This window comes from Oncorhynchus kisutch, linkage group LG16 (assembly GCF_002021735.2).
Source record: "Oncorhynchus kisutch isolate 150728-3 linkage group LG16, Okis_V2, whole genome shotgun sequence".
In the NCBI taxonomy this organism is placed as follows: domain Eukaryota; kingdom Metazoa; phylum Chordata; class Actinopteri; order Salmoniformes; family Salmonidae; genus Oncorhynchus; species Oncorhynchus kisutch.
This window is the reverse complement of record NC_034189.2, coordinates 41,038,715-41,063,526: the sequence shown is the minus strand read 5'-3', so window position 1 is coordinate 41,063,526 and position 24,812 is coordinate 41,038,715. Positions and strand designations below refer to the sequence as shown.

At 44.2% G+C, this 24,812-nt stretch overlaps 2 protein-coding genes across 2 annotated transcripts in view; both read right to left on the bottom strand.

Annotated features, from left to right (window-relative positions):
- Positions 1-4,783, bottom strand: part of LOC109878158 (transmembrane protein 198-B-like) — a 32,410-nt gene extending 27,627 nt beyond the window's left edge. Inside the window, 1 exon segment of the mRNA XM_031792420.1 lies at positions 3,841-4,783. The gene's annotated coding sequence lies outside the window, so the exon portion shown is untranslated.
- A 119-nt stretch (positions 4,784-4,902) lies between these two features.
- LOC109906858 (cytochrome P450 27C1) lies at positions 4,903-21,955 on the bottom strand. Its single transcript, XM_031792417.1, has 9 exons — positions 21,635-21,955; positions 17,402-17,592; positions 12,843-13,042; positions 12,424-12,621; positions 11,925-12,088; positions 9,027-9,193; positions 6,492-6,573; positions 6,119-6,325; positions 4,903-5,718 (listed from the first exon to the last, which is right to left on the bottom strand). The coding sequence occupies exons 1-9, from the start codon at positions 21,899-21,901 to the stop codon at positions 5,602-5,604; spliced, it is 1,593 nt and encodes a 530-aa protein (XP_031648277.1). The 5' UTR covers positions 21,902-21,955; the 3' UTR covers positions 4,903-5,601.
- Between the last annotated feature and the right edge of the window lie 2,857 nt (positions 21,956-24,812).

Sequence of the window (24,812 nt, the reverse complement as noted above, 5' to 3'; positions counted from 1 at the left end):
TGAGACCATATGCTGGTGCAGTTGGCCCTGGGTTCCTCCTAATGCAAGACAATGCTAGACCTCATGTGGCTGGAGTGTGTCAGCAGTTCCTGCAAGAGAAAGGCATTGATGCTATGGACTGGCCCGCCCATTCCCCAGACCTGAATCCAATTGAGCACATCTGGGACATCATGTCTCGCTCCATCCACAAACGCCACGTTGCACCACAGACTGTCCAGGAGTTGGCGGATGCTTTAGTCCATGTCTGGGAGGAGATCCCTCAGGTGACCATCCACCACCTCATCAGGAGCATGCCCAGGCGTTGTAGGGAGGTCATACAGGCACGTGGAGGCCACACACACTACTGAGCCTCATTTTGACTTGTTTTAAGGACATTACATCAAAGTTGGATCAGCCTGTAGTGTGGTTTTCCACTTTAATTTTGAGTGTGACTCCAAATCCAGACCTCCATGGGTTGATAAATTTGATTTCCATTGATAATTTTTGTGTGATTTTGTTGTCAGCACATTCAACTATGTAAAGAAAAAAGTATTTAATAAGAATATTTCATTCATTCAGATCTAGGATGTATTATTTTAGTGTTCCCTTTATTTTTTTGAGCAGTGTATATAGGATCTTACTTCAGTAAATCCTGCCTGGTATAGCAGATAATGGCATAGTGACAGCAACTGTCACGTAAACCCAACTGGCTCTCATCAATGGGTCAGCTAACCCATCAGACTGGATGGACTAGAAATCTCTTCATTCTGCCCATAAAAGGGGGTGGTGGTGGTGGTGGGGTGGATCCGGGGGCAGATAGAGAGAGCGATGGGTTTATCTATGAGAGCTTTGTGTGTCAGAGGACATGGCCATGAATGCTACCAATTGTTTCCCCCAGCAGACTGCGGAGGCTGCAGCTCCTACACTCTCTCTGGGATGGAGTTCCTTTGGAGTCGTTAATGAACTGAACAGACCACTTAACTTATCTCTCAAAGAGACCCAGGCAGTCTGGTGGGAATCTAAGCGAGTTGAATTCCTTCTGTGTGTGGACCTAGAGGTGACTTGCAGTGGTTTTATTATTCACATAGAAAAGATTCTCTCGCTCTACTGACTCTTCTAATTGAATCGACTCACCTGTATCTGTTCACGAGGCCAAATGATTAAGGTCCAGAAACAAGGGCTAGACCTTAGGCAGTTGTAAAACTAAATCCAGCATATTACTGTTTGTGCTCTTCATACTTATGATTCGGGTTAGTCCCAGTCTGTGTCAGTCTGGTGTGTGTGTGTGTGTGTGTTCTGAATGTAGACAGATAATGTGATTGGGACCTGCTATCTGTAGCCAGGGGGAAGGACAGCAGAGGACTGGATGAATGCTATTACAATTCCACCTCATTCACAGCCCTCGTGCATACACGCTACACCTCTCCTCAATTCACCTCCCTTTCCCTTATTCGCTCTCTCCATCTCGGTCTGTATCCCACCACCTTGCGTCTTCTGCCATCACTCCTTCGTACGTGTGCATCCCATCCCCCCCATCTCTTATCACGTCTCTACGTTCTCTCTGTTCTTCCTCCTCCATGTCTCTCGCCTCGAGTGTGAACACTGTTATTAGTCTTTACCTCGCGTCGTCATTGTTACATAACTGGGACAGTTGACCAACAAAGCCTCCCGTCTCCACACTGTCTTCAAGACGCTCCTGCAGTGTAGGCCCCTCGGTGTTCACGACACTTCCCCCTACGCCACTCTCTCCCTGTGCACCCCGAGGAAGGAGTTCGATAATATCCCAAAAAACATCCCACCCTTGATCATTCAGGAACGGTATCTTGCGGCATGATGATTCAGCTCGCCACATCCTCATCCCTCTATACTCTCAAACGTGTGTTTCCTCTCCTCGTCTCTTCTCTTCGCAATGGTTTGAAATGCATGACTGGATGATTTGTTCCTCGAATTCAGAGGCGATGATGGGAAGGGAATGAGAGGAAGTCGTGCACTTAAACTACTGGCAGCCTGACACTTAGCCATCATTCGACCACACACAGGAGGCAATAAAGGCATCTCTCTCTCTCTCTCCGAATTAAGTCATTTCACGCAACAATCTCATCAGGACATGGGATTAGAACATCATAGCTACGCTCATCTCCATAATTAAAACAAATTCCTTCATCTCCATAAATCTGTGTACAAAAAGGTCCCTCACAGAAGGAGAGGTTTTCAGAATGTAAAACCAAACACCTGTCTGATAAGCAATACGACGTTTGTGTGCATGTCTAGGAAAGACTTCTGCTTTTCAGTTCCTGAATTCAGGCTGCACACTCATATGACCCTGACCTCTAAACTAACACTGTCAAATAACAACACAGCAACGACCTCTGTCGTGAATCAATCAATCGTCTTCATGAACTCTCAGTGGAGCTATCGTGAAATTCAATCAACGCAGTGATTCATTAATGGAATAAATCCCATGCAATTAGACTTGTTTTTGCTGTCAAAAGAACAATGCTTCCATTGGTCGACATGACAGTTAGGATGCCAATAAAAGGTCACGATGAGGACAGACAGACAGCGCTAATTAGATGGTCACTCAGCCACAGTGCTTTGTTCCTATGTAGGTCTATTGACATTGACTGGTGCTGCCTGGCCTGTTCTGAGAAGGGGTTGGAATTGAAGGGGTTGGAATTTCCAATTGGATCAGTGTCGGGGCAGGTTTGTTTTCAGGGCACGGCTGTTCCACTGCTGCCATGGAAATCAATGGGCAAACGTGCCACTCAATCTCCTCCACTGACAAACACGTGTACTCACGCACACACACACCGTTCCATGTGTTATCATAGCCTGCGATTTCTCTGGAAGACAGATGTTCACACTAGGAGACAGAATCTACACAAAACATGAGAAATATGGAGAGAGATAGAAAGAGAGAGCGAGATCAGAAAGAGAGAGCGAGATCGGCTAAGAAAGAGCGAGAGATATGAAACGAGAGAGACACAGACGCCAGATTGTTGTCAACAAGGCTCAAGATGCTGTCTTGTTTTTCCTCTAGGATCATTCAAAGCAGTGTGCACCACCAACAGGCTAAGGAAAACCTCACGGCGTGAAGGCTGTGGGGCTGACAGATCGACTCCCTCACTAGAATAAAACACACAGACAGCCATACAGTGATATCCTGTCTGTTAGGCGACAGAGCAGGTAGTATTATCTTCAACGTGTTTACCCTGTGACTCAATGACAACTGGACGCTTTCTTTCCACAACACACCAGTGAGAACTAACGACGTTGTTTCCCTGAGCTAATAGCCTAGGCGTTTAGCTCAGTGGGCTATTCCACAGCATTGGAATAGCCCATTGAAACCCAGTCAGGCTGAAACCCAGTCAGTCACTCACACCTCCAGAGGCTCAGCCTACCTATCTATTTAGACTGGATGTATGGCGGTGGCATTTCCCTGGTTTGCGCTTTATAATAGATTATGCTAGGTTGACTTCCCAAAGCGTCTACACCACATTTGTATTGTAATGTAACGGACAATGACCCCGTGATTGAAGCACCATTGACTGGAATGGAATCTTTGCACACTTGTGCTTTGTGGACAACATGGACAATGCAGGAATTAAATGATGATGGAATTGATGCTATAGTGCCGTCGGACTTGTAGAGGTCTGACCTAATTAATTAGACGTAAACAACCATTCCGTAGGATCAAATAATGCAACATCTTTCATTTGAAATTAGCGACCGAACCAATTGCCATTGAGTAGCTAGTCCAGTGGGAAATGGTTCGGCCTGGGATGCCCGCGGCATGGAATGTCCACTCGAATGGTTCCTATGATGAACAAATAAAGAGGCGACCCGTCTGCGGCAACTCACCATCGAAAAGCCTCAGCATCCTACGAAGCACTGCCCCAACCATTCTGTCCGCATCTTGTCCAAAAACGACTCCTTCGGCGTCCCTCATTTTGATACTCACTCCCTGTGAATATGATAGACAAGTCAAAGCCCACAAGGGCGCGACCGATGATCCTAGCTTCTCCAGTTAATCCAACGTAGCCAGGCACACAAGGCAACTGTAGCCTAATTCAAAAATATACAGTGACTAGTCGACATTTATACAACATATACTATACTTGTATAGCATCATCTTAGAGATGTACCCTACATTTTCGTCCAATCCACATTCGAGGCTTTGCAGAGTGCGGACAAGAATAATAATGAGCTAGCAGAGGGTACGGAGGAGACATATCGCATCAATAGGCTCATGCCGGGGCATACCATTCTGGGGCATACCATTCTAGGGAAAAGTGCAGGGCTGGATGGATGAGGATAAGAGGGAGGAAGCGCTCGAGGACAAAATATGGAGGACAGTGGGCCCGACCCATGTGAGATGTTCTGCATACACTTTTTTTGTTGAACTATTCTAAACATCAACTTAATACCACCAGTGTTCGGAGTTGCCTTTACGTAGCTGTGGTCCATATAGGCTACTTAATAAATATGTCTAGGTTGGCTATGGGCCTATAATATAGCCCACATGTGAGATGTAAAATGTAGGCCTAATCATCCATAAAACTGCCGATAGGAATTGGTGCCTATGTGGCCTGTACTGTAAAAAAAGATATGCTTCAACAAGTTACAAGTAAATTAGTTATGTTCTAAATAAATAAAATAAAAACGAAATTGGTTGAAACCAAATATATGATTCAACGCCAACTGTTATGTTATATTATTAACAAATCTATATTTCAAGTTGCAACCTACTGTATTTAACACAACTTACTTTTCCCCTTTAGTTAAACCTAATAAATAACATCAATACAAACTAATATTTAACGTAAATAACAATCCATCTTTTAATCTGTGTATGGACCACAGAGTTTCCAGCACTTGTTATATGCTAATATAGGACATAGGAAAACAATGTGGGCACATAAGTTCACATTTCATAGAGACTTTTAATGCAGTAAAAGGTTGATGGCCAATACCCTAGACAAATATTCAAAGTGTATTAGCATCTAATGATTTTATAATGCCCTTCACACACAAACAGTGATACATTTCTCCTCAACACCAATGTGCATTTATTAAGTGGCAGTAAGTATTGGTGTCGTAGTAAAGGTCAACAGAACAAAGTTTTTAGTTAAGAACAAATTCTTATTTTCAATGACGGCCTAGGAACAGTGGGTTAACTGCCTGTTCAGGGGCAGAATAACAGATTTGTACCTTGTCAGCTCAGGGATATGAACTTGCAACCTTCCGGTTACTAGTCCAACGCTCTAACCACTATGCTACCCTGCCGCCCCACCTCTGATATGCCTGATATGAATCAGATTTGATTTGAGGGCATAGCCACAGGAAATAGGGGTGCTGAAAAATCAGCATAAAAAAAAATCTATATATATTTAGAAAATGTTTTTTCACAAAAGTATAATACTGGGCCTTTAATAGTCCTGTATTAGCGGACCGATATAGCCATCTGTAGCACGAGCAAACTTTATTTTTCAGCATCGCCCCCCACCCAAACTACTTCCTGCGGCTATGTTTAAGGGGATCTAGGGGACTGGAGGTTACCACATCACAGCACAACACCAGGCCCTCCTGTCAATCCCTTTCTATAACTCCCTGGCACCCTCCTCAGGCTCGGGGTAGGAAGCGCAGGTTGATGGGTTTGGACGGGATGAGCAGTGTTCTAGTCTTGGGCTCTGTGGTTGGGGCCCCATCCTCTGGCTGGATCTCATAATGCTGCATCAGCTGTAGCGGGGCGACAAGAGTTCAAGGTCAAGGGTTTAGTGTTAATGGGCCACCTGGTTGTCTGACGTCTCTCTAGCCAGAGAATCAGTTTACAACCATAAAATTAAGTATTTTATAATATCCCATGCCAAATTTTGCCAACTGGGGTAGTAAAAGCAGAATATTGCGCAGCTCATAAAAATGGGGTTTGTCACCCCTGTAGTAAGTGTTGCACACTTAAGTTCCCACACTCTCTCCGATTGCTTCTGGGGACTTAACATTAGCCAATCACCACAGATGATGGACAAAATCATCCAACAACAATCACCTTCAACCGTCTGGTAACATCATTTTGGCACTGATGGCTTTTTATTACTCAATACTTCCTTGAAAATCTCAATGAAATACTTCTCTTATTCACCCTGGAGAGGGCAAAGTACATCTCTAGCTCTGCCACTCTCTTGCCCACACAGGCTCTCACGCCCACCCCGAAGGGTATAGAGCTGTAGGGGTGGTGTTGGTACGACTCTGGGTCCCCTCGCAGCCAACGCTCAGGCCTGAAACACTCTGCATCCACAAACTCCCCCTCGTCATGACTGGCAGCATAGTGACACAGATGGAACTGGGTCTGGGAGAGGGGAATAGGAAGAAGTAGATGTATAGGAAGTAAAGAGAGTGACAGAATTTCATGGAAATTATATCACATCCTTCGGGGACAAAAAAAAAAATCTTAAGTATTGACAAAGGTGAAAGAGAGGGGTGTTTATCTTTCTCTCGTCATCGCCTGCCCCTACCTTCTTTGGGAACCAGTAGTTGTCCACAACAACGTCATTGTCTACGGTTAGACGGCCATTCCCTGGAACTACAGGGTACATCCTGCAGAGAGAACAGCTTCAGCAACATGGGAGCCTCTGTAGGACTGCCTTAAATAAACCTTTGTGTGGCTAGGAATGTTCAGTAAGGTACTAAGGTACTTAGCATTGGTATTTGGTAAAGTTTTAATACACCTAAACACCAGAGAGCGTTGGCAATGGCAGGTTGTGATTCTGACCTAGATGCTGTTATTGAGCATTTGAATCATTAGAAAATGAAGGACACAAGGGAGAAATGGCTATGACCATATAGGAAGAGGTGGAGGAGGCCAATTTCTTTCTATAAGCCTGTCATTCAGGATTTCCATACTAGCTGGTGTCAGAGGAATGCCCTAAAAATTGTCAAAGACTCCAGCCACCCAAATCATCAACTGTTCTCTCTGCTACCGCACAGCAAACGGTACCGGAGCACTAAGTCTGGGAGCAAAAGGCTCCTGAACAGCTTCTAGTTAATAGTTAACCGTATACAGTTGAAGTCGGAAGTTTACATACACCTTAGCCAAATACATTTAAACTCAGTTTTTCACAATTCCTGACATTTAATCAGAGTAAAAAGTATGTGTCTTAGGTCACTTAGGATCACCACTTTATTTTAAGAATGTGAAAATAATAGTTATTTATTACAGCTTTTATTTCTTTCATCACATTCCCAGTGGGTCAGAAGTTTACATACACTCAATTAGTGTTTGATAGCATTGCCTTTAAATTGTTTAACCTGGGTCAAATGTTTCAGGTAGCCTTCCACAAGCTTCCCACAATAAGTTGGGTGAATTTTGGCCCATTCCTCCTGACAGAGCTGGTGTAACTGAGTCAGGTTTGTAGGCCTCCTTGCTCGCACACGCTTTTTCAGTTCTGCCCACAAATTTTCTATAGGATTGAGGTCAGGGCTTTGTGATGGTCACTCCAATACCTTGACTTTGTTGTCCTTAAGCCATTTTGCCACAACTTTGGAAGTATGCTTGGGGTCATTGTCCATTTGGAAGACCCATTTACGACCAAGCTTTAACTTCCTGACTGATGTCTTGAGATGTTGCTTCAATATATCCACATAATTTTCCTCCCTCATGATGCCATCTATTTTGTGAAGCACCCCCACAACATGATGCCAACCCTGAGCTTCACGGGTGGGATGGTGTTCTTCGGCTTGCAAGCCTCCCCCTTTTTCCTCCAACATAACGATGGTCAATATGGCCAAACAGTTCTATTTTTGTTTTATCAGACCAGAAGACATTTCTCCAAAAAGTACGATCTTTGTCCCCATGTGCAGTTGCAAACCGTAGTCTGGCTTTTTTATGGAGGTTTTGGAGCAGTGGCTTCTTCCTTGCTGAGTGGCCTTTCAGGTTATGTCGATGAAGGACAAATTTTACTGTTTCTTCCAGCATCTTCACAAGGTCCTTTGCTGTTGTTCTGGGATTGATTTGTACTTTTCGCACCAAAGTACGTTCATCTCTAGGAGACAGAACGTGTCTCCTTCCTGAGCGGTATGACGTCTGCGTGGTCCCATGCTGTTTATACTTGCTTACTATTGTTTGTACAGATAAATGTGGTACCTTCAGGTGTTTTGGTTCATCCTTGGGAGCAATTTCCAGACTTGTGGAGGTCAACATTTTCTTGGCTGATTTCTTTAGATTTTCCATGATGTCAAGCGAAAAGGCATATATCATATTGGTTAATGAACACGAGAACTAAATTCTCTTGACACACTCAACCACAGATAAAACAGGTACACATTTGCCACACACACACACATTACATACGCTGCTGCTTCTGTCTATCCTATCCTGTTGCCTAGTCACTTTACCCCTACCAATATGTGCATATCTACCTCAATTACCTCATATATCGGCACATCGACTAAGTATTGATACCTTGTGTATATAGCCAAGTAAACATGACTTATTGTGTATTTATTCCTTGTGTTAATGTCTTTTATTTATTATTATTATTAAAAATATTATATATTGTATTCTGCATTGTTGGGAAGGACCCGTAAGCATTTCACTGTTAGTTTACACCTGTTCTTTACAACATTTGAACACACCGTTCAGGTTATATAAGCACACTGCCGCCCCCCCCCCCCCCCCTTATATACACTGTCCAAAAAGCATGTCCCATACCTTGACCCTCTGCACTCATTTATCAGTCATTATCATCATCAGTATAATTAGGGAAAGGGAAATGCAAGCACATGCACGCACACAATCTCTCTTTGACCAAGCATGCTCAAAACAAGAGGCCAATTGCAGGTTGCTGTTCTTGGTGCGCTCGCGTGTGTGTGTGTTCACCTTAGAACCTGGATGTGTGTACGTGTACATGCACCCGTGCCTACGTGTGTGTGTTCACCTCAGAACCTGGATGTGTGTACGTGTACATGCATCCGTGCCTACGTGTGTGTGTTCACCTCAGAACCTGGATGTGTGTACGTGTACGTGCACCCGTGCCTACGTGTATGTTCACCTCAGAGTCTCCTTGATGACAGCCTTCAGGTAGGGCATCCTGCTCAGGTCCTCTGATCTGGGCTGCTGTCTTCCCGGACACACGGACATGATCTCACGGTACAGTCTGTCCTGAGAAGCGGCGTCGCGGGCCAACTGGTACAATGCCCACGACAAGGTGTTGGACGTCTGAGGCGAAAGGAGAAGGACGATAGAAAGAAAGAGGGGTTTATTTAGGGTGAAGTGATATGATATATACGGAACAAAAATATAAAAAAACACAACATGTAAAGTGTTGGTCCCATGTTTCATGAACTGAAATAAAAGATCCCAGAAATTGTCCACTCACAAAAAGCTTATTTCTCTCAAATGTTGTGCACAATTGTTAGTGAGCATTTCTCCTTTGCCGAGATAATCCATACACCTGACAAGTGTGGCACATCAAGAAGCCGATTAAAGGCCTCCCGGGTGGCGCAGTGTTCTAGGGCACTGCATCGCAGTGCTAGCTGTGCCACCAGACGCACAATTGGCCTAGCGTCATCTGGGTTAGGGAGGGTTTGACCGGCAGGGATATCCTTGTCTCATTGCGCACTAGCGACTCCTGCACGCTAACCAGGTCGCCAGGTGCACGGTGTTTCCTCCGACACATAGGTGCGGCTGGCTTCCGGGTTGGATGCACGCTGTGTTAAGAAGCAGTGCGGCTTGGTTGGGTTGTGTTTTGGAGGACGCATGGCTTTCGACCTTCATCTCTCACGGGCCCGGGGAGACAAGGGGGTAAAATAAAATAAAAAAAGAAGCCGATTAAAAAGCATGACCATTACACAGGTGCACCTTTTCTAAAATGTGCAGTTTTGTCACACTGCCACAGATGTCTCAATTTTTGAAGGAGCGTGCAATTGGTATGCTGATAGCAGGAATGTCCACCAGAGCTGTAGTCAGAGAATTGAATGTTCATTACTCTACCATAAGCCACATCCAATGTTGTTTTAGAGATTTTGGCAGTACTTCCAACCGGCCTCCAAACCGCAGACCACGTGTATGGCATCGTGTGGGCAAGCGGTTTGATGATGTCGACATTGTAACCAGAGTGCCCCATGGTGGCGGTGGGGTTATGGTATAGGCAGGCATAAGCTACGGACAACGAACCAATTGCATTTTAGCAATGGCAATTTGAAATCTCAGAGATACCGTGATGAGATCCTGAGGTCCATTGTCATGCCATTCATCCGCTGCCATCACCTCATGTTTCAGCATGATAATGCACTCCCCCATATCGCAAGGATCTGTACACAATTCCCGGGAGCTGAAAATGTCCCAGTTCTTCCATGGCTTGCATACTCACCAGACATGTTACCCATTTGAGCATGTTTGGGATAATCTGGATCGATGTGTACGACAGCGTGTTCCAGTTCCGCCCATATCCAGCAAATTTGCACAGCCATTGAAGAGGAGTAAGATGCCACAACCAACAGCCTGATCGACTCTATGTGAAAGAGATGTCGCGCTGCATGAGGCAAATGGTGGTCACACCAGATACTGACTGGTTTTCTGATACATGCCCCAGCTTTTCTCTCATTTTATTATTATTTTTACCCCAATTGGTAGTTGCAGTCTTGTCCCATCGCTGCAACTCCCATACGGACTCGGGTGAGGTGAAGGCTGAGAGCCACGCGTCCTCCGAAACACGACCCTGCCAAGCCGCACTGCTTCTTGATACACTGCTCGCTTAACCCGGAAACCAGCCGCACCAATGTGTCGGAGGAAACACCGTACAACTGGTGACCGTGTCAGAGTACATGCGCCCTCCCCTAACCCGGAAGACGCTGGGACAATTATGCGTTGCCTCATGGGTCTCCCAGTCGCGGCCGGCTGCGACACAGTCCGGGATCGAACCTGGATCTGTAGTGACGCCTCAAGCACTGCAGTGCCTTAGACAGCTGTGCCACTCGGCAGGCCCTACTTTTTCTTTTAAGGTATCTGTGACCAACAGATGCATATCTGTATTCCCAGTCATGTGAAATCCATAGGTTAGGGCCTAATTAATCCATTTCAATTGACTCATTTCCTTAAATGAACTGTAACTTAGTAAAATCTTTGAAATTGTTGCGTTTACATTTTTGTTCAGTATATATCAGTTCAACTTTATTGTCCCTGCGGGGAAATTTGACTTGGACAATTAAAATGCAGATGTTTTTTTTTTTTAAGTAAAAAAAGTTGAGGGAGGTGGAGGCTGTATCAGAGACTAGTTATCAAGTGATCATCAACATTTATTGATATCAATTCATCATTAAAGCAGCTGAGGAAATGACTTTGGAACATTAGATCCTTTCAAGTGACATCTAGCCATTGAATAAAAGTGAAAACACTGATTTCCAGTGAGCAAAACACATTTTTATCTTGATGACGTTACATAAAAGGTGGAATAAATAGAGCGAGGCTTGCGTTTTACTCCGCAACAGATCCCAGATAGCAGCAAGTGGCTCTTGACAAAGACAAGCCCAGACTGCACCAGGGAATGCAGTCAGGCAGGTCCTGCTGTGTTTGTATGGTTAATGTGTGTATGTCTGTGGTTACATGCGTTTGTGTACGTTTGTGTACGACTACATTTTGTACCCACTGCAAATATATATGTCAACAAACTAAAGGAAATGGTCTCAGTATTTATGGCCTGGGCAGAATCATGTAATCTTAAAGCCAAAATACACCTCCACCCATTCCCTAGGACGTGTCCAGCAGTCACAAAACAGAAGAAAACACTGAAATATAGAGGAAATAATAGCATTTTGCCAATGAGAAATTCACATGTTCATTTTCTGTTTCAAAAGGTTTGTTTACGGTGTACCCTATTGAACGTGAACCTGCTGTTGTGTATGGCACCACCCTCCTCTCTGTATGACATCCCATGACCCTCTCCTCTCACCGTGTCCACTCCGCCCAGCAACAGCTCTGTGATGCTGATGTACACCTCTCCCAGGGTCAGTTTATCACAGGACAGCAGGTAGGTGAGATACATCCCGTCCAACTTCTTCCCAGCAAGCACCTGGGCATCCATCTGCGCCAACTTCTGGTCAATCAGACCCTGAGCTGAGGGTTTATGTAGAAATACATTGAACACACACGTTCATGCAGGGGACGCACACAAACACACACAAAATGAGTCTCAATAGTGAACATAGCTCAACAGTTAGTCTCCCTAGGCAGACGGGTTGCCTCCCACATTAACAAAGTTCCCACATAGGTCTGCGATTTCCGACACTTCTCAACGGTGCTTAGCGGCTGACGTGCAATTGACAGGGCAATAGAAACAACCATATGCTTGCATTGTGGAGGTCGAACCTACCATGTCTACTTTCCACCTACACATTTAAGTCCGCTTGTCGCTCAATAGAAGGAGCCCCTGACATTATTTGCAAACATACCTACATTCACCAGGTCGTCCCAGGCTTGGATAAATCGTTTCCAGAAGGGCAAGACGTTGCGTGTCCAGAGCGGGAGGAAGAGGACGGTCTCAGACAGGGTTAGCATGTCGTTGGCTGCAGCGATGAACTTCAGCGTGTCCTTAGGGATCTCCTCCTGCAGACAACCCAGCCGCGTCTCAAACAGGATGGAAGAGATCCCTGCAGGGATGGACAGAACACAGTGAACAATGAGGACTACACAGAGCTGGTGGGATTCTAGGTATCCGAGATGCCATCTCCTGCCGTTGTGCCCCTGAGCAAGGCACCTAAGCTGCTCTATGGGCACTGTGGCAGACCCTGGCTTCCAACCCCACTGGGTGTGTGTGTGTGTGTTTCTGAAGGGGCATAAAAAAATACTGAATGAACCAATGGTATCACACCTTCAAAGCCAAACTTGTAGAGCTCTGTGGTGAGGTCTGGTACGGTGGTGTGGTCCTGACTGCGGAGGCGGAGCCTCTCAATACGCTGTAGCAGGTCCCCTACCACCTGGTGGATGACAGGCGCGTACGCAGACACCTCCGCTAGCTTCAGCATCTTTGGATTCAGGACACTACGGATACGGTACCACTGTAGGCCTTTACTGTAGGAGAGGAGAGGAGACAGACAGTGAATCTACAGTAGATATTCAGAATAAAGGGGTGGAGGTATATCTACAGGTCACGGCCAAAATAAAGAGAAAACTTCAGTAACGAGGGATACAAAGTATATTGAAAGCAGCTGCTTTCACACAGGTGTGGTTCCTGAGTTAATTAAGCAGGGGAACATCCCAACATGCTTCTGGTCATGTCTAAAAATGCCCAGTTGCCTATTATTTTGGCTACCGTGGCTAGAAGAAGAGATCTCAGTGACTTTTGAAATTGAAATTCTCAATGGGGCGAAGGGGGTTTAAAGTGTGTATGTCAGTCACTAGATCTCAACCCAATTGAACACTTATGGAAGATTATAGAGCGGTGTCTGAGACAGCTCTTTCCACCACCATCAACAAAACGATTACATTCTCATGGAATAATGGTGTCAGATCCCTCCAATAGAGTTCCAGACACCTGTAGAATCTATGCGAAGGCGCATTCAGGCTTTTCTGACGACTAGCAGCGGCCCAATGCCCCATGTAAGACACTATGTTGGCATTTCCTTTATTTTGGCAGTTACCTGTAGGTTAGATGGATAATGTTGAGTTGGAGGAACTACTGAAACAAGTTTACCTGTAGGACCATGGTTTCCTCAAACCAGACCAACATTGCTTTTACCCAAGGCAATGATTTATTACCAATAACAGTCGTAGTGTATCTTTGAAGCATAGGGTGTAAGCAATGTTCCCTCTATGCTACGCACCTCCTCCAGGACTGGCGCGCTGAAGAAATGCCATGCAGAGACCTAACTTTCTTGAGTTCGCCGCATTAGTTTGCACTATATAGATTAACGTTTTTTTTTTCTGTGATCGTATCAAAATTATGAACTGGGTGGTTCGAGCCCTGAATGCTGATTTTTCTGACAGGCTGTATCTAGCCACTCCATGTTGTGTCGTGCATAAGATCATCCCTTAGCTGTGGTATATTGGCCATATACCACAACCCCGAGGTGCCTTATTGCTTAAATATACAGTGCCTTGCAAAAGTATTCACCCCCTTGGCGTTTTTCCTATTTTCTTTGCATTACAACCCTTTGCTATGACGCCCCTAAATAAAATATGGTGCACCAATTACCTTCAGAAGACACATAATAAATTAAATAAAGTCCACCTGAGTGCAATCTAAGTGTCACATGATCTCAGTATGTATACACACACGCACACACACACACGTGTTCTGAAAGGCCCCAGCAACACCACGAAGCAAGGGGCACCACCAAGCAAGCGGCACCACGAAGACCAAGGAGCTCTCCAAACAGGTCAGGGACAAAGTTGTGGAGAAGTACAGATCAGGGTTGGGTTCTAAAAAAACATCAGAAACTTTGAACATCCCTCAGAGAACTATTTAAATCCATTATTTAAACAATGGAAATAATATGGCACCTCAACAAACCTGCCAAGAGAGGGCCGCCCACCAAAACTCATGGACCAGGCAAGGAGGGCATTAATCAGAGAGGCAACAAAGAGACTAAGGATAACCCCAAAGGAGCTGCAAAGCTCCACAGCAGAGATTGGAGTATCTGTCCATAGGACCACTTTAAGCCGTACACTCCACAGAGCTGGACTTTACGGAAGAGTAGCCAGAAAAAAGCCATTGCTGAAAGAAAAGAATAAGCAAACATGTTTGGTGTTCGCCAAAAGGCATGTGGGAGACTCCCCAAACATATGGAAGAAGGTACTCTGGTCAGATGAGACAAAAATTTTGATTTTTGGCCATCAAGGAAAACGCTATGTCTGGCACAAACCCAACACCTCTCATCACCCCGAGAATACTATCCCCCCCGGAGAACACCAGTAAAGCATAGCGGTGGCAGCATCATGCTGTGGGGATGTTTTCATCGGCAGGGACTGGGAAACTGGTCAGAATTGAAGGAATGATGGATGGCGTTAATACAAGGAAATTCTTGAGGGAAACCTGTTTGTCTTTTGAAACGTTTCAGATATTTGAGACTGGGACAGAGGTTCACCTTCCAGCAGCACATTGTCACTAAGCATACTGCAAAAGCAACACTTGAGTGGTTTAAGGGGAAACATTTAAACGTCTTGGAATGGCCTAGTCAAAGTCCAGATCTCAAGCCAATTGAGAATCTGTGGTATGACTTAAATATTGCTGTACACCAGCGGGAACCTATCAAACTTGAAGGAGCTGGAGTAGTTTTGCCTTGAAGAATGGGCAAAAATCCCAGTGACTAGATGTACCAAGCTTATAGAGACATATCCCAAGAGACTTGCAATTGCTGCAAAAAAGGTGGCTCTACAAAGTATTGACTTGGGGGGGGGGGTGAATAGTTATGCATGCTCAAGTTCTGTTTCTTTCGTCTTATTTCTTGTTTGTTTCACAAAATATATTTTGCATCTTCAAAGTGGTGGTTGTGTAAATCAAATGATACAACCCCCCCCCAAAAAAAATATATATTTTAATTCCAGGTTGTAAGGCAACAAAATAGGACAAATGCCAAGGGGGGTGAGTACTCTCTTTGAAAAGCTAATCAGGTAAAAAGCTTACATCTTAATTAAAGGGGCAGTGTTGTATTTTGAGACATGCTTGAATGTCCAACCTTGTCTAATTCTCTGTATGGTAATAATAATACATTTTATTTTGTAAAGTGATTTCTTGCATCATACAATACAATTTACAGTCAACTATTTGGCCCATGGTGTTACAGACCAAGTAAAACATTATTATTATCAAGCGTTTCATAATGTAAAAACACTATTAAAAATCTAATGCAATATAGGCCTGCATTGAATACCACATATAAGCTACTGTCATGACGTTGCCCTCTTTGAGTACAGCGAGCACCATCCCCCGCTCTCTGCTTATACAACCAGACTTCTGTGGTCAGAGGTCGTAAATTCCTGAGAAGACCTCATGGACACACAGTATTAGAGAGAGGGTAAACTTTCACAGAGGACAAAGGAAATCCTTCCACCTCACAGAACTTGAGGTACGAACACATTTCATGTTCCAGAGAAAGTGTAAAAGATCGGTGAAGAATCCAGCTACAAACTGGTGCATTTGTCACAACTTGGGAAGCTCAAGAGACAGACTGCTGTGGTCAGAGGTTGTAAATTCCTGAGAAGACCTCATGGACACAGTATTAGAGAGAGGGTAAACTTTCACAGAGGACAAAGGAAATCCTTCCACCTTTGGGGTGGCAGGGTAGCCTAGTGGTTAGAGTGTTGGACTAGTAACCGGAAGGTGTTGGACTAGTAACCGGAAGGTTGCAAGTTCAAACCCCCGAGCTGACATGGTACAAATCTGTCGTTCTGCCCCTGAACAGGCAGTTAACCCACTGTTCCTAGGCCGTCATTGAAAAGAAGAATTTGTTCTTAACTGACTTGCCTAGTTAAATAAAGGTAAAATAAATAAAATTAAAATTAAATAAACAGAACTTGAGGTACGAACAAATTTCATGTTCCAGAGAAAGTGTAAAAGATCGGTGAAGAATCCAGCTACAAACTGGTGCATTTGTCACAACTTGGGAATCTCAAGAGAGACGGTGTGGCCACATTACCATAACGCTGTTTATATAATAATGAGTGAGCGTTCATGTGTAAAGGATTAGCATTTTAATGGTTATAATTAACTCTGTAGTGACTTCTTAGTCAACCCCCCCCATTTCCCCTTTGTCTAACAAGCCGCCATGTCGGTTCATTTCTGTGAATTACTTAGTTAGTAATAAATCAATTATTTAAGACAATTGATGTATGGATGACTCATAGTGAAGACTGGGTTCGTGCAGATAACCAACAATTTACGACGTTTGGAATGAGACTAACGTGAGGTAAAATAAATCATTCATTCATTCGAAGACTAATTGATCAGATAAAATATCTGAAAAGTTATTTTAGGACATGATAACTTTGTAATCTGAATATTTTTCCTTGGTGCCCCGATTTCATAGTTAATGAATTACGTGATTATTCAGTTGATCGCATAGTAACTAATTACAGAGAATCTTTGATAAAAAAAACTATCAGTCTTCAGTTAATGATAGTAAAGACACGACACTATCAGTCTTCAGTTAATGATAGTAAAGACACGACACTATCAGTCTTCAGTTAATGATAGTAAAGACATGACACTATCAGTCTTCAGTTAATGATAGTAAAGACACGACACTATCAGTCTTCAGTTAATGATAGTAAAGACACGACACTACTCACATGAAAGTTTCCGCTCACAAGAACTAAAATGTCCTCAGTGCCCCAACATTTTTTGAGGGAACAGTGGGTGTAAGTATTATCCATACCCTTTCCTACACCCAATCTAGGAATAGTCCTTGATGTGGTTCATCGGCCACTCACTCCACATGGAGTCCATAGGCCTGTCCCCTCATATCGCGGTACTCCTTCCAGTGTGGCAGCTCTGTCCGGACTGGGTAGCGGCCCTCCTGACGGATCACCTGGGATATAAGCTCTGGAGACGCCACGTTCACCACATCAAACGGGCCGAACCGCGAGCGCCAGATGGGCCCGTACAGTTTCTTGTGTTCAACCTGGGTTGGGGGAAAAGAGAAGATCTTTGATTCTGGAAATGTACACCAACTTGACCCAAATGTGGGAAGCATTGGAGTCAATATGGGCCAGCATCCTCGTAGAATGCTTTTGACACCTTATAGTCTATTCCCGAACAAATTGAGGCTGTTTTGAGGGAAGAAGGTGGTGGACTCAATATTAGGAAGGTCCTCCTAATGTTTTGTTCAGTGTATATAAACTACTTATTAACCTAATTAGTCAAATCAACCATGAAGCCAGGTGCATAACTTGGGGGGGGGTCTCACAAATATCAGAGCCAATTTGACCCCCTCAATAATATGCTATGATAAATTTGATGGATGTGAAATGATTTAACCACCATATATACTGGCTTTCACAGTACTACTCAATTCCAAATGTTATGATTGGATCGCCCTGCTACCAATTATGCTTTTGGTTTGGTCCAGCCCATGGTTTGTGAAGGGGTAAAAAAAAGTTGTACAAGGCTTGAAAATTCTGTGAGCTAACGTTTAACAAACAAATAAGTACAGTTATATTTAACATGGTAAATTCATAAGTGCAAATGAGAATTATAGAAAAGGATATTTTTCAAATAGAGAAGGTTTCTTATGCAAAGTGACATCTCGCATGTGAGCCCTATTTCTCATAATGACTGATAATTTGTAACGGTTATATTAGACTCAACTATGTAAGTTCAAGACAGCATTATGCCCTTTTGAAAGAACTGGTTTCTAGTAGGCTACACAGTTAGAGAAGGGTTGTTTCTCTGAACCTCAGGCAGCAGGCTCAAGCCTGTCAGAGGCAGTCTTGCCTGACTTTAGAAAATAATTTGAAGGCCAGCATTGTGTGTGGGGGGGAGCACTCATGTTTATACAACCCAATAATCACCCTGAGAATACTTCCAGAGCCACCTTGATCTTTTATTTCAATTAAGAATATCTACAAAATAAATTAGCCTACCCTAGTCTTTATTGATAAAGATACAGTACATGTGACATAGCACAGCAGTAAACTGGTCTATTTCATCATTATTATTTTCTTCTTCTTGATTTCAATAGTTAAGGGAAACCAGGTACTGGTGTTTGTGCTTTTTCTTGATGAGTACAGGGTATTCTTATACCATATTTTTGTGTAACAATAGTACACATTCATTCAATTGGTAGAGGTGAGACTGAAAAAGGGCGCACCGGTTGAGAGTGCTGCAGTTATCAATTGTGATCATGGTCACAGCTCTATTGCAAATGTATCATTCTAAACATTTTCATTGTGGACTTTTCCCTGAAATTAGATGTTGGCCTATCAGGCTATAGGCTACCTGCATGCAGCTCAGCAAACCATGTCAAAATTGAATTGAAACCCAGATTTTAGTCAGTAGCCTATGCCTATTGAAATAAGTACATCTCGCAAATAGGCCATTTATAACAGTTTGTATTCTTTACATCTGCCACAAAATAACGTCAGACCATGTAACACGGGAATGACCCAAAAATATACACTGCTCAAAAAAATAAAGGGAACACTAAAATAACACATCCTAGATCTGAATGAATGAAATATTCTTATTAAATACTTTTTTCTTTACATAGTTGAATGTGCTGACAACAAAATCACACAAAAAGTATCAATGGAAATCAAATTTATCAACCCATGGAGGTCTGGATTTGGAGTCACACTCAAAATTAAAGTGGAAAACCACACTACAGGCTAATCCAACTTTGATGTAATGTCCTTAAAACAAGTCAAAATGAGGCTCAGTAGTGTGTGTGGCCTCCACGTGTCTGTATGACCTCCCTACAACGCCTGGGCATGCTCCTGATGAGGTGGCGGATGGTCTCCTGAGGGATCTCCTCCCAGACCTGGACTAAAGCATCCGCCAACTCCTGGACAGTCGGTGGTGCAATGTGGCGTTGGTGGATGGAGCGAGACATTATGTCCCAGATGTGCTCAATTGGATTCAGGTCTGGGGAACGGGCAGGCCAGTCCATAGCATCAATGCCTTCCTCTTGCAGGAACTGCTGACACACTCCAGCAACATGAGGTCTAGCATGGTCTTGCATTAGGAGGAACCCAGGGCCAACCGCACCAGCATATGGTCTCACAAGGGGTCTGAGGATCTCAACCCGGGTACCTAATGGCAGTCAGGCTACCTCTGCCGAGCACATGGAGGGCTGTGCGGCCCCCCCAAAGAAATGCCTCCCCACACCATGACTGACCCACCGCCAAACCGGTCATGCTGGAGGATGTTGCAGGCAGCAGAACGTTCTCCACGGCGTCTCCAGACTCTGTCACGTCTGTCACGTGCTCAGTGTGAACCTGCTTTCATCTGTGAAGAGCACAGGGCGCCAGTGGCGAATTTGCCAATCTTGGTGTTCTCTGGCAAATGCCAAACGTCCTGCACGGTGTTGGCCTGTAAGCACAACCCCCACCTGTGGACATCGGGCCCTCATACCACCCTCATGGAGTCCGTTTATGACCGTTTGAGCAGACACATGCACATTTGTGGCCTGCTGAAGGTCATTTTGCAGGGCTCTTACAGTGCTCCTTCTTGCACAAAGGCGGAGGTAGCGGTCCTGCTGCTGGGTTCCTACGGCCTCCTCTGCGTCTCCTGATGTACTGGCCTGTCTCCTGGTAGCGCCTCCATGCTCTGGACACTACGCTGACAGACACAGCAAAGCTTCTTGCCACAGCTCGCATTGATGTGCCATCCTGGATGAGCTGCACTACCTGAGCCCCTTGTGTGGGTTGTAGACTCCGTCTCATGCTACCACTAGAGTGAAAGCACCGCCAGCATTCAAAAGTGACCAAAACATCAGCCAGGAAGCAAAGGAACTGAGAAGTGGTCTGTGGTACCACCTGCAGAACCACTCCTTTATTGGGGGTGTCTTGCTAAATGCCTATAATTTCCACCTGTTGTCTATTCCATTTGCACAACAGCATGTGAAATCTATTGTCAATCAGTGTTGCTTCCTAAGTGGACAGTTTGATTTCACAGAAGTGTGATTGACTTGGAGTTACATTGTGTTGTTTAAGTGTTCCCTTTATTTTTTTGAGCAGTGCATAATTAATTATAAGTGTTCTAATTACGTTGGTAACCAGTTTATAATTGCAATAAGGCACCTCGGGGTTTTGTGATATATACACCACACCTCGGGCTTTGTGTGAGGTTCTGTGTTATACACTATAGCCCGTTACCATATCATATGTGATGGAATATTATTTGCTGTTGGCTTGTGTGGGTGTATGTGTTATGCAACATAGCTGACTTGAGACATTGTTAACAGTTTCAGGGCCATGGGCCTTTCTCATGATGGAAAAAGACAGGAACTGTGCAATGAGTTGGAGGGGCACATTCAGAACATAGTGTTGCGAGAACAAACGGTCTTTTGTTAGATAACAGGAGCCAGGTGCCTGATAACTGTATATTCTACACAACTACAACGACTGACCGCTGGAGCGCCAGGGGGCTGGGACCAGCTCTGTGCCAACAATCAACGATAGGCTGGGTGAGTCTAAACCACGCCCAGTCTCTACTCTGACAGGCCCGCTGGGAAGCAGGAACTACTTCTGTCAAGAGTATATTATAATATCTTTGTCAGGAACAAGTCAGTTCTCTATTTGCCATGCGAGGTGAGAAAGAGAGCCCATATATACGAAAATTGCATTTACCACTTATTACTTAGCTAATAAAAAATACATAGCATAAAATCGGTGACTCAGTGTCATACTTAACCTGATACCAGATTCGATCAGCGCAACCCTTTACATTTGTTTAATCATAGCTGTCGTCAAAACAAGTTACATTGACATTCATTGATGGAAAATGATCTGGATAGTTTAATAAGTGACAACTTTTCTCTTGCGAAATATTCTTAAAATTCACATTCATTATAATTGTGATGGGAAATGAATTTAGCTTTAGTCTACATCGTTAAAAATGACGTCATTATTCCTTAATTCGCTCGATAACGTGCACTCACTACACGTAGGCAGTTAGCCATACAGAATTAATTAATAAGCGAGGCACTGTGGGATTCATTTTACCTGCATCGCATGGCTCTTATCTGCATATCCCTTCACGAACAGCCAATACACCGTCGTGGCCAAACTAGGTCCACGTAGATCGTCTATTGTTTTGTACTTCCCCGGAGTTGTTTCTATCGTTGTCAGCCAATTGTGTCCAACGTGTCTGCTGGCTCCGGATTTGAACCTCCGACCACCAGACACAAAGCCGTCCTGCGCCACTGACAGTGTCTGGAGGTGGTGAACTGTGAGTCGGAGCGTCCTGGTCACTGTAGAAAGGCTACACATGTTGAGTGGAGCGCGTAAAGGCGCAATCTGCCACCTGTGGCTTTTTAGTACAGTTTGCCCTGTGGCATATTGGGACTCGCCCATAAATTTCACATTTCAACATCACATGCACAAACATAGTGAAATGCCTTTATTGCAAGCTCTAACCACAACAATGCAGTTATCAAGAACTATGTAATACTAAAAATAAGGTAGAATCAAAACACGAGATATTAAAAGAACACGATAAAACAAGCATACTACAATATATGCAGGTTCAGTTCCAGTACCATATTTACAAATGTGTAGGGATATTGGCTCTATAGAGCTAGATACAGTGCCTTGCGAAAGTATTCGGCCCCCTTGAACTTTGCGACCTTTTGCCACATTTCAGGCTTCAAACATAAAGATATAAAACTGTATTTTTTTGTGAAGAATCAACAACAAGTGGGACACAATCATGAAGTGGAACGACATTTATTGGATATTTCAAACTTTTTTAACAAATCAAAAACTGAAAAATTGGGCGTGCAAAATTATTCAGCCCCTTTACTTTCAGTGCAGCAAACTCTCTCCAGAAGTTCAGTGAGGATCTCTGAATGATCCAATGTTGACCTAAATGACTAATGATGATAAATACAATCCACCTGTGTGTAATCAAGTCTCCGTATAAATGCACCTGCACTGTGATAGTCTCAGAGGTCCGTTAAAAGCGCAGAGAGCATCATGAAGAACAAGGAACACACCAGGCTGGTCCTAGATACTGTTGTGAAGAGGTTTAAAGCCGGATTTGGATACCAAAAGATTTCCCAAGCTTTAAACATCCCAAGGAGCACTGTGCAAGCAATAATATTGAAATGGAAGGAGTATCAGACCACTGCAAATCTACCAAGACCTGGCCGTCCCTCTAAACTTTCAGCTCATACAAGGAGAAGACTGATCAGAGATGCAGCCAAGAGGCCCATGATCACTCTCTGGATGAACTGCAGATATCTACAGCTGAGGTGGGAGACTCTGTCCATAGGACAACAATCAGTCGTATATTGCACAAATCTGGCCTTTATGGAAGAGTGGCAAGAAAGCCATTTCTTAAAGATATCCATAAAAAGTGTTGTTTAAAGTTTGCCACAAGCCACCTGGGAGACACACCAAACATGTGGAAGAAGGTGCTCTGGTCAGATGAAACCAAAATTGAACTTTTTGGCAACAATGCAAAATGTTATGTTTGGCGTAAAAGCAACACAGCTCATCACTCTGAACACACCATCCCCACTGTCAAACATGGTGGTGGCAGCATCATGGTTTGGGCCTGCTTTTCTTCAGCAGGGACAGGGAAGATGGTTAAAATTGATGGGAAGATGGATGGAGCCAAATACAGGACCATTCTGGAAGAAAACCTGATGGAGTCTGCAAAAGACCTGAGACTGGGACGGAGATTTGTCTTCCAACAAGACAATGATCCAAAACATAAAGCAAAATCTACAATGGAATGGTTCAAAAATAAACATATCCAGGTGTTAGAATGGCCAAGTCAAAGTCCAGACCTGAATCCAATCGAGAATCTGTGGAAAGAACTGAAAACTGCTGTTCACAAATGCTCTCCATCCAACCTCACTGAGCTCGCGCTGTTTTGCAAGGAGGAAGGAGGTCTCTCGATGTGCAAAACTGATAGAGACATACCCCAAGCGACTTACAGCTGTAATCGCAGCAAAAGGTGGCGCTACAAAGTATTAAGTTAAGGGGGCTGAATAATTTTGCACGCCCAATTTTTCAGTTTTTGATTTGTTAAAAAAGTTTGAAATATCCAATAAATGTCGTTCCACTTCATGATTGTGTCCCACTTGTTGTTGATTCTTCACAAAAAAATACAGTTTTATATCTTTATGTTTGAAGCCTGAAATGTGGCAAAAGGTCGCAAAGTTCAAGGGGGCCGAATACTTTCGCAAGGCACTGTATATATAGGGGTAACGTGACTAGGCCTCAGGATATATGATAAACAGAGTAGCAGCAGGGTATATGATGATGTGAATGGGGGTGTGAGTCAGTATAAATGTATGTGCATGTGTGTTTGTGAGCAAATGATGGAGTGAGTGCTTGTGTGCAGTAGTGTGCATAGAGTGCGAAAAATAAGAATAAAATACAAAAAGGTCAACTCAGTCCGTGTAGCCATTTTGTTAGCAATCTTATGGCATGGGAATAGAAGCTGTTCAGGAGCCAGTTGGTGTCAGACTTTATGCACTGGTACCGCTTGCCGTGTGGCAGCACGGCAAATATTCTATGGCTTGGGTGGTAGGAGTCACCGCCTGATATAGAGGTCCTGGATGGCAGGGAGCTCAGCCCCAGTGATGTACTAGGCTGTCCGCACCACCCTCTGTAGCGCCATGCAATCGAGGGGGGTGCTATTGGCATACCAAGCAGTGATGCAGCCAGTCAAGATGCTCTCAGTGTTACAGCTGTAGAACTTTGAGGATTAGAGTGTCCATGACAAACCTTCTCGACTTGAGGGGCAAGAGGCGCTGATGTGCCTTCTTAATTACATCCTTATTTGTTCCACTTTTATCTTTATACGTTGTGTTCATAGTGTCCATTTATCTGTAAATCTAAGCTCTGTGGCCGCCCATTTTAAGTTAAGCGTTTTGGACACTGATGAACTTGAAGCTCCTGACCCGCTCCACTGCAGTCCCTGCGATGTGGATGGGAGCGTGCTCATCCCCCTCAGTGTCCCGTAGTCCACGATCAGGTCCTTGGTCTTAGTGACAGTTGTTGTTCCGGCGCCACACTGCCAGGTCTCTGACCTCCTCCTTGTAGGCCGCCTCATTGTCGCCAGTGATCAGGCTTACCCCCGTTGTGTCGTCAGCAAACTTGGTGTTGAGTCGTGCATGGCCACGGTCGTGGGTGAACAAGGAGTACAGGAGGGGACTAAGCACAAACC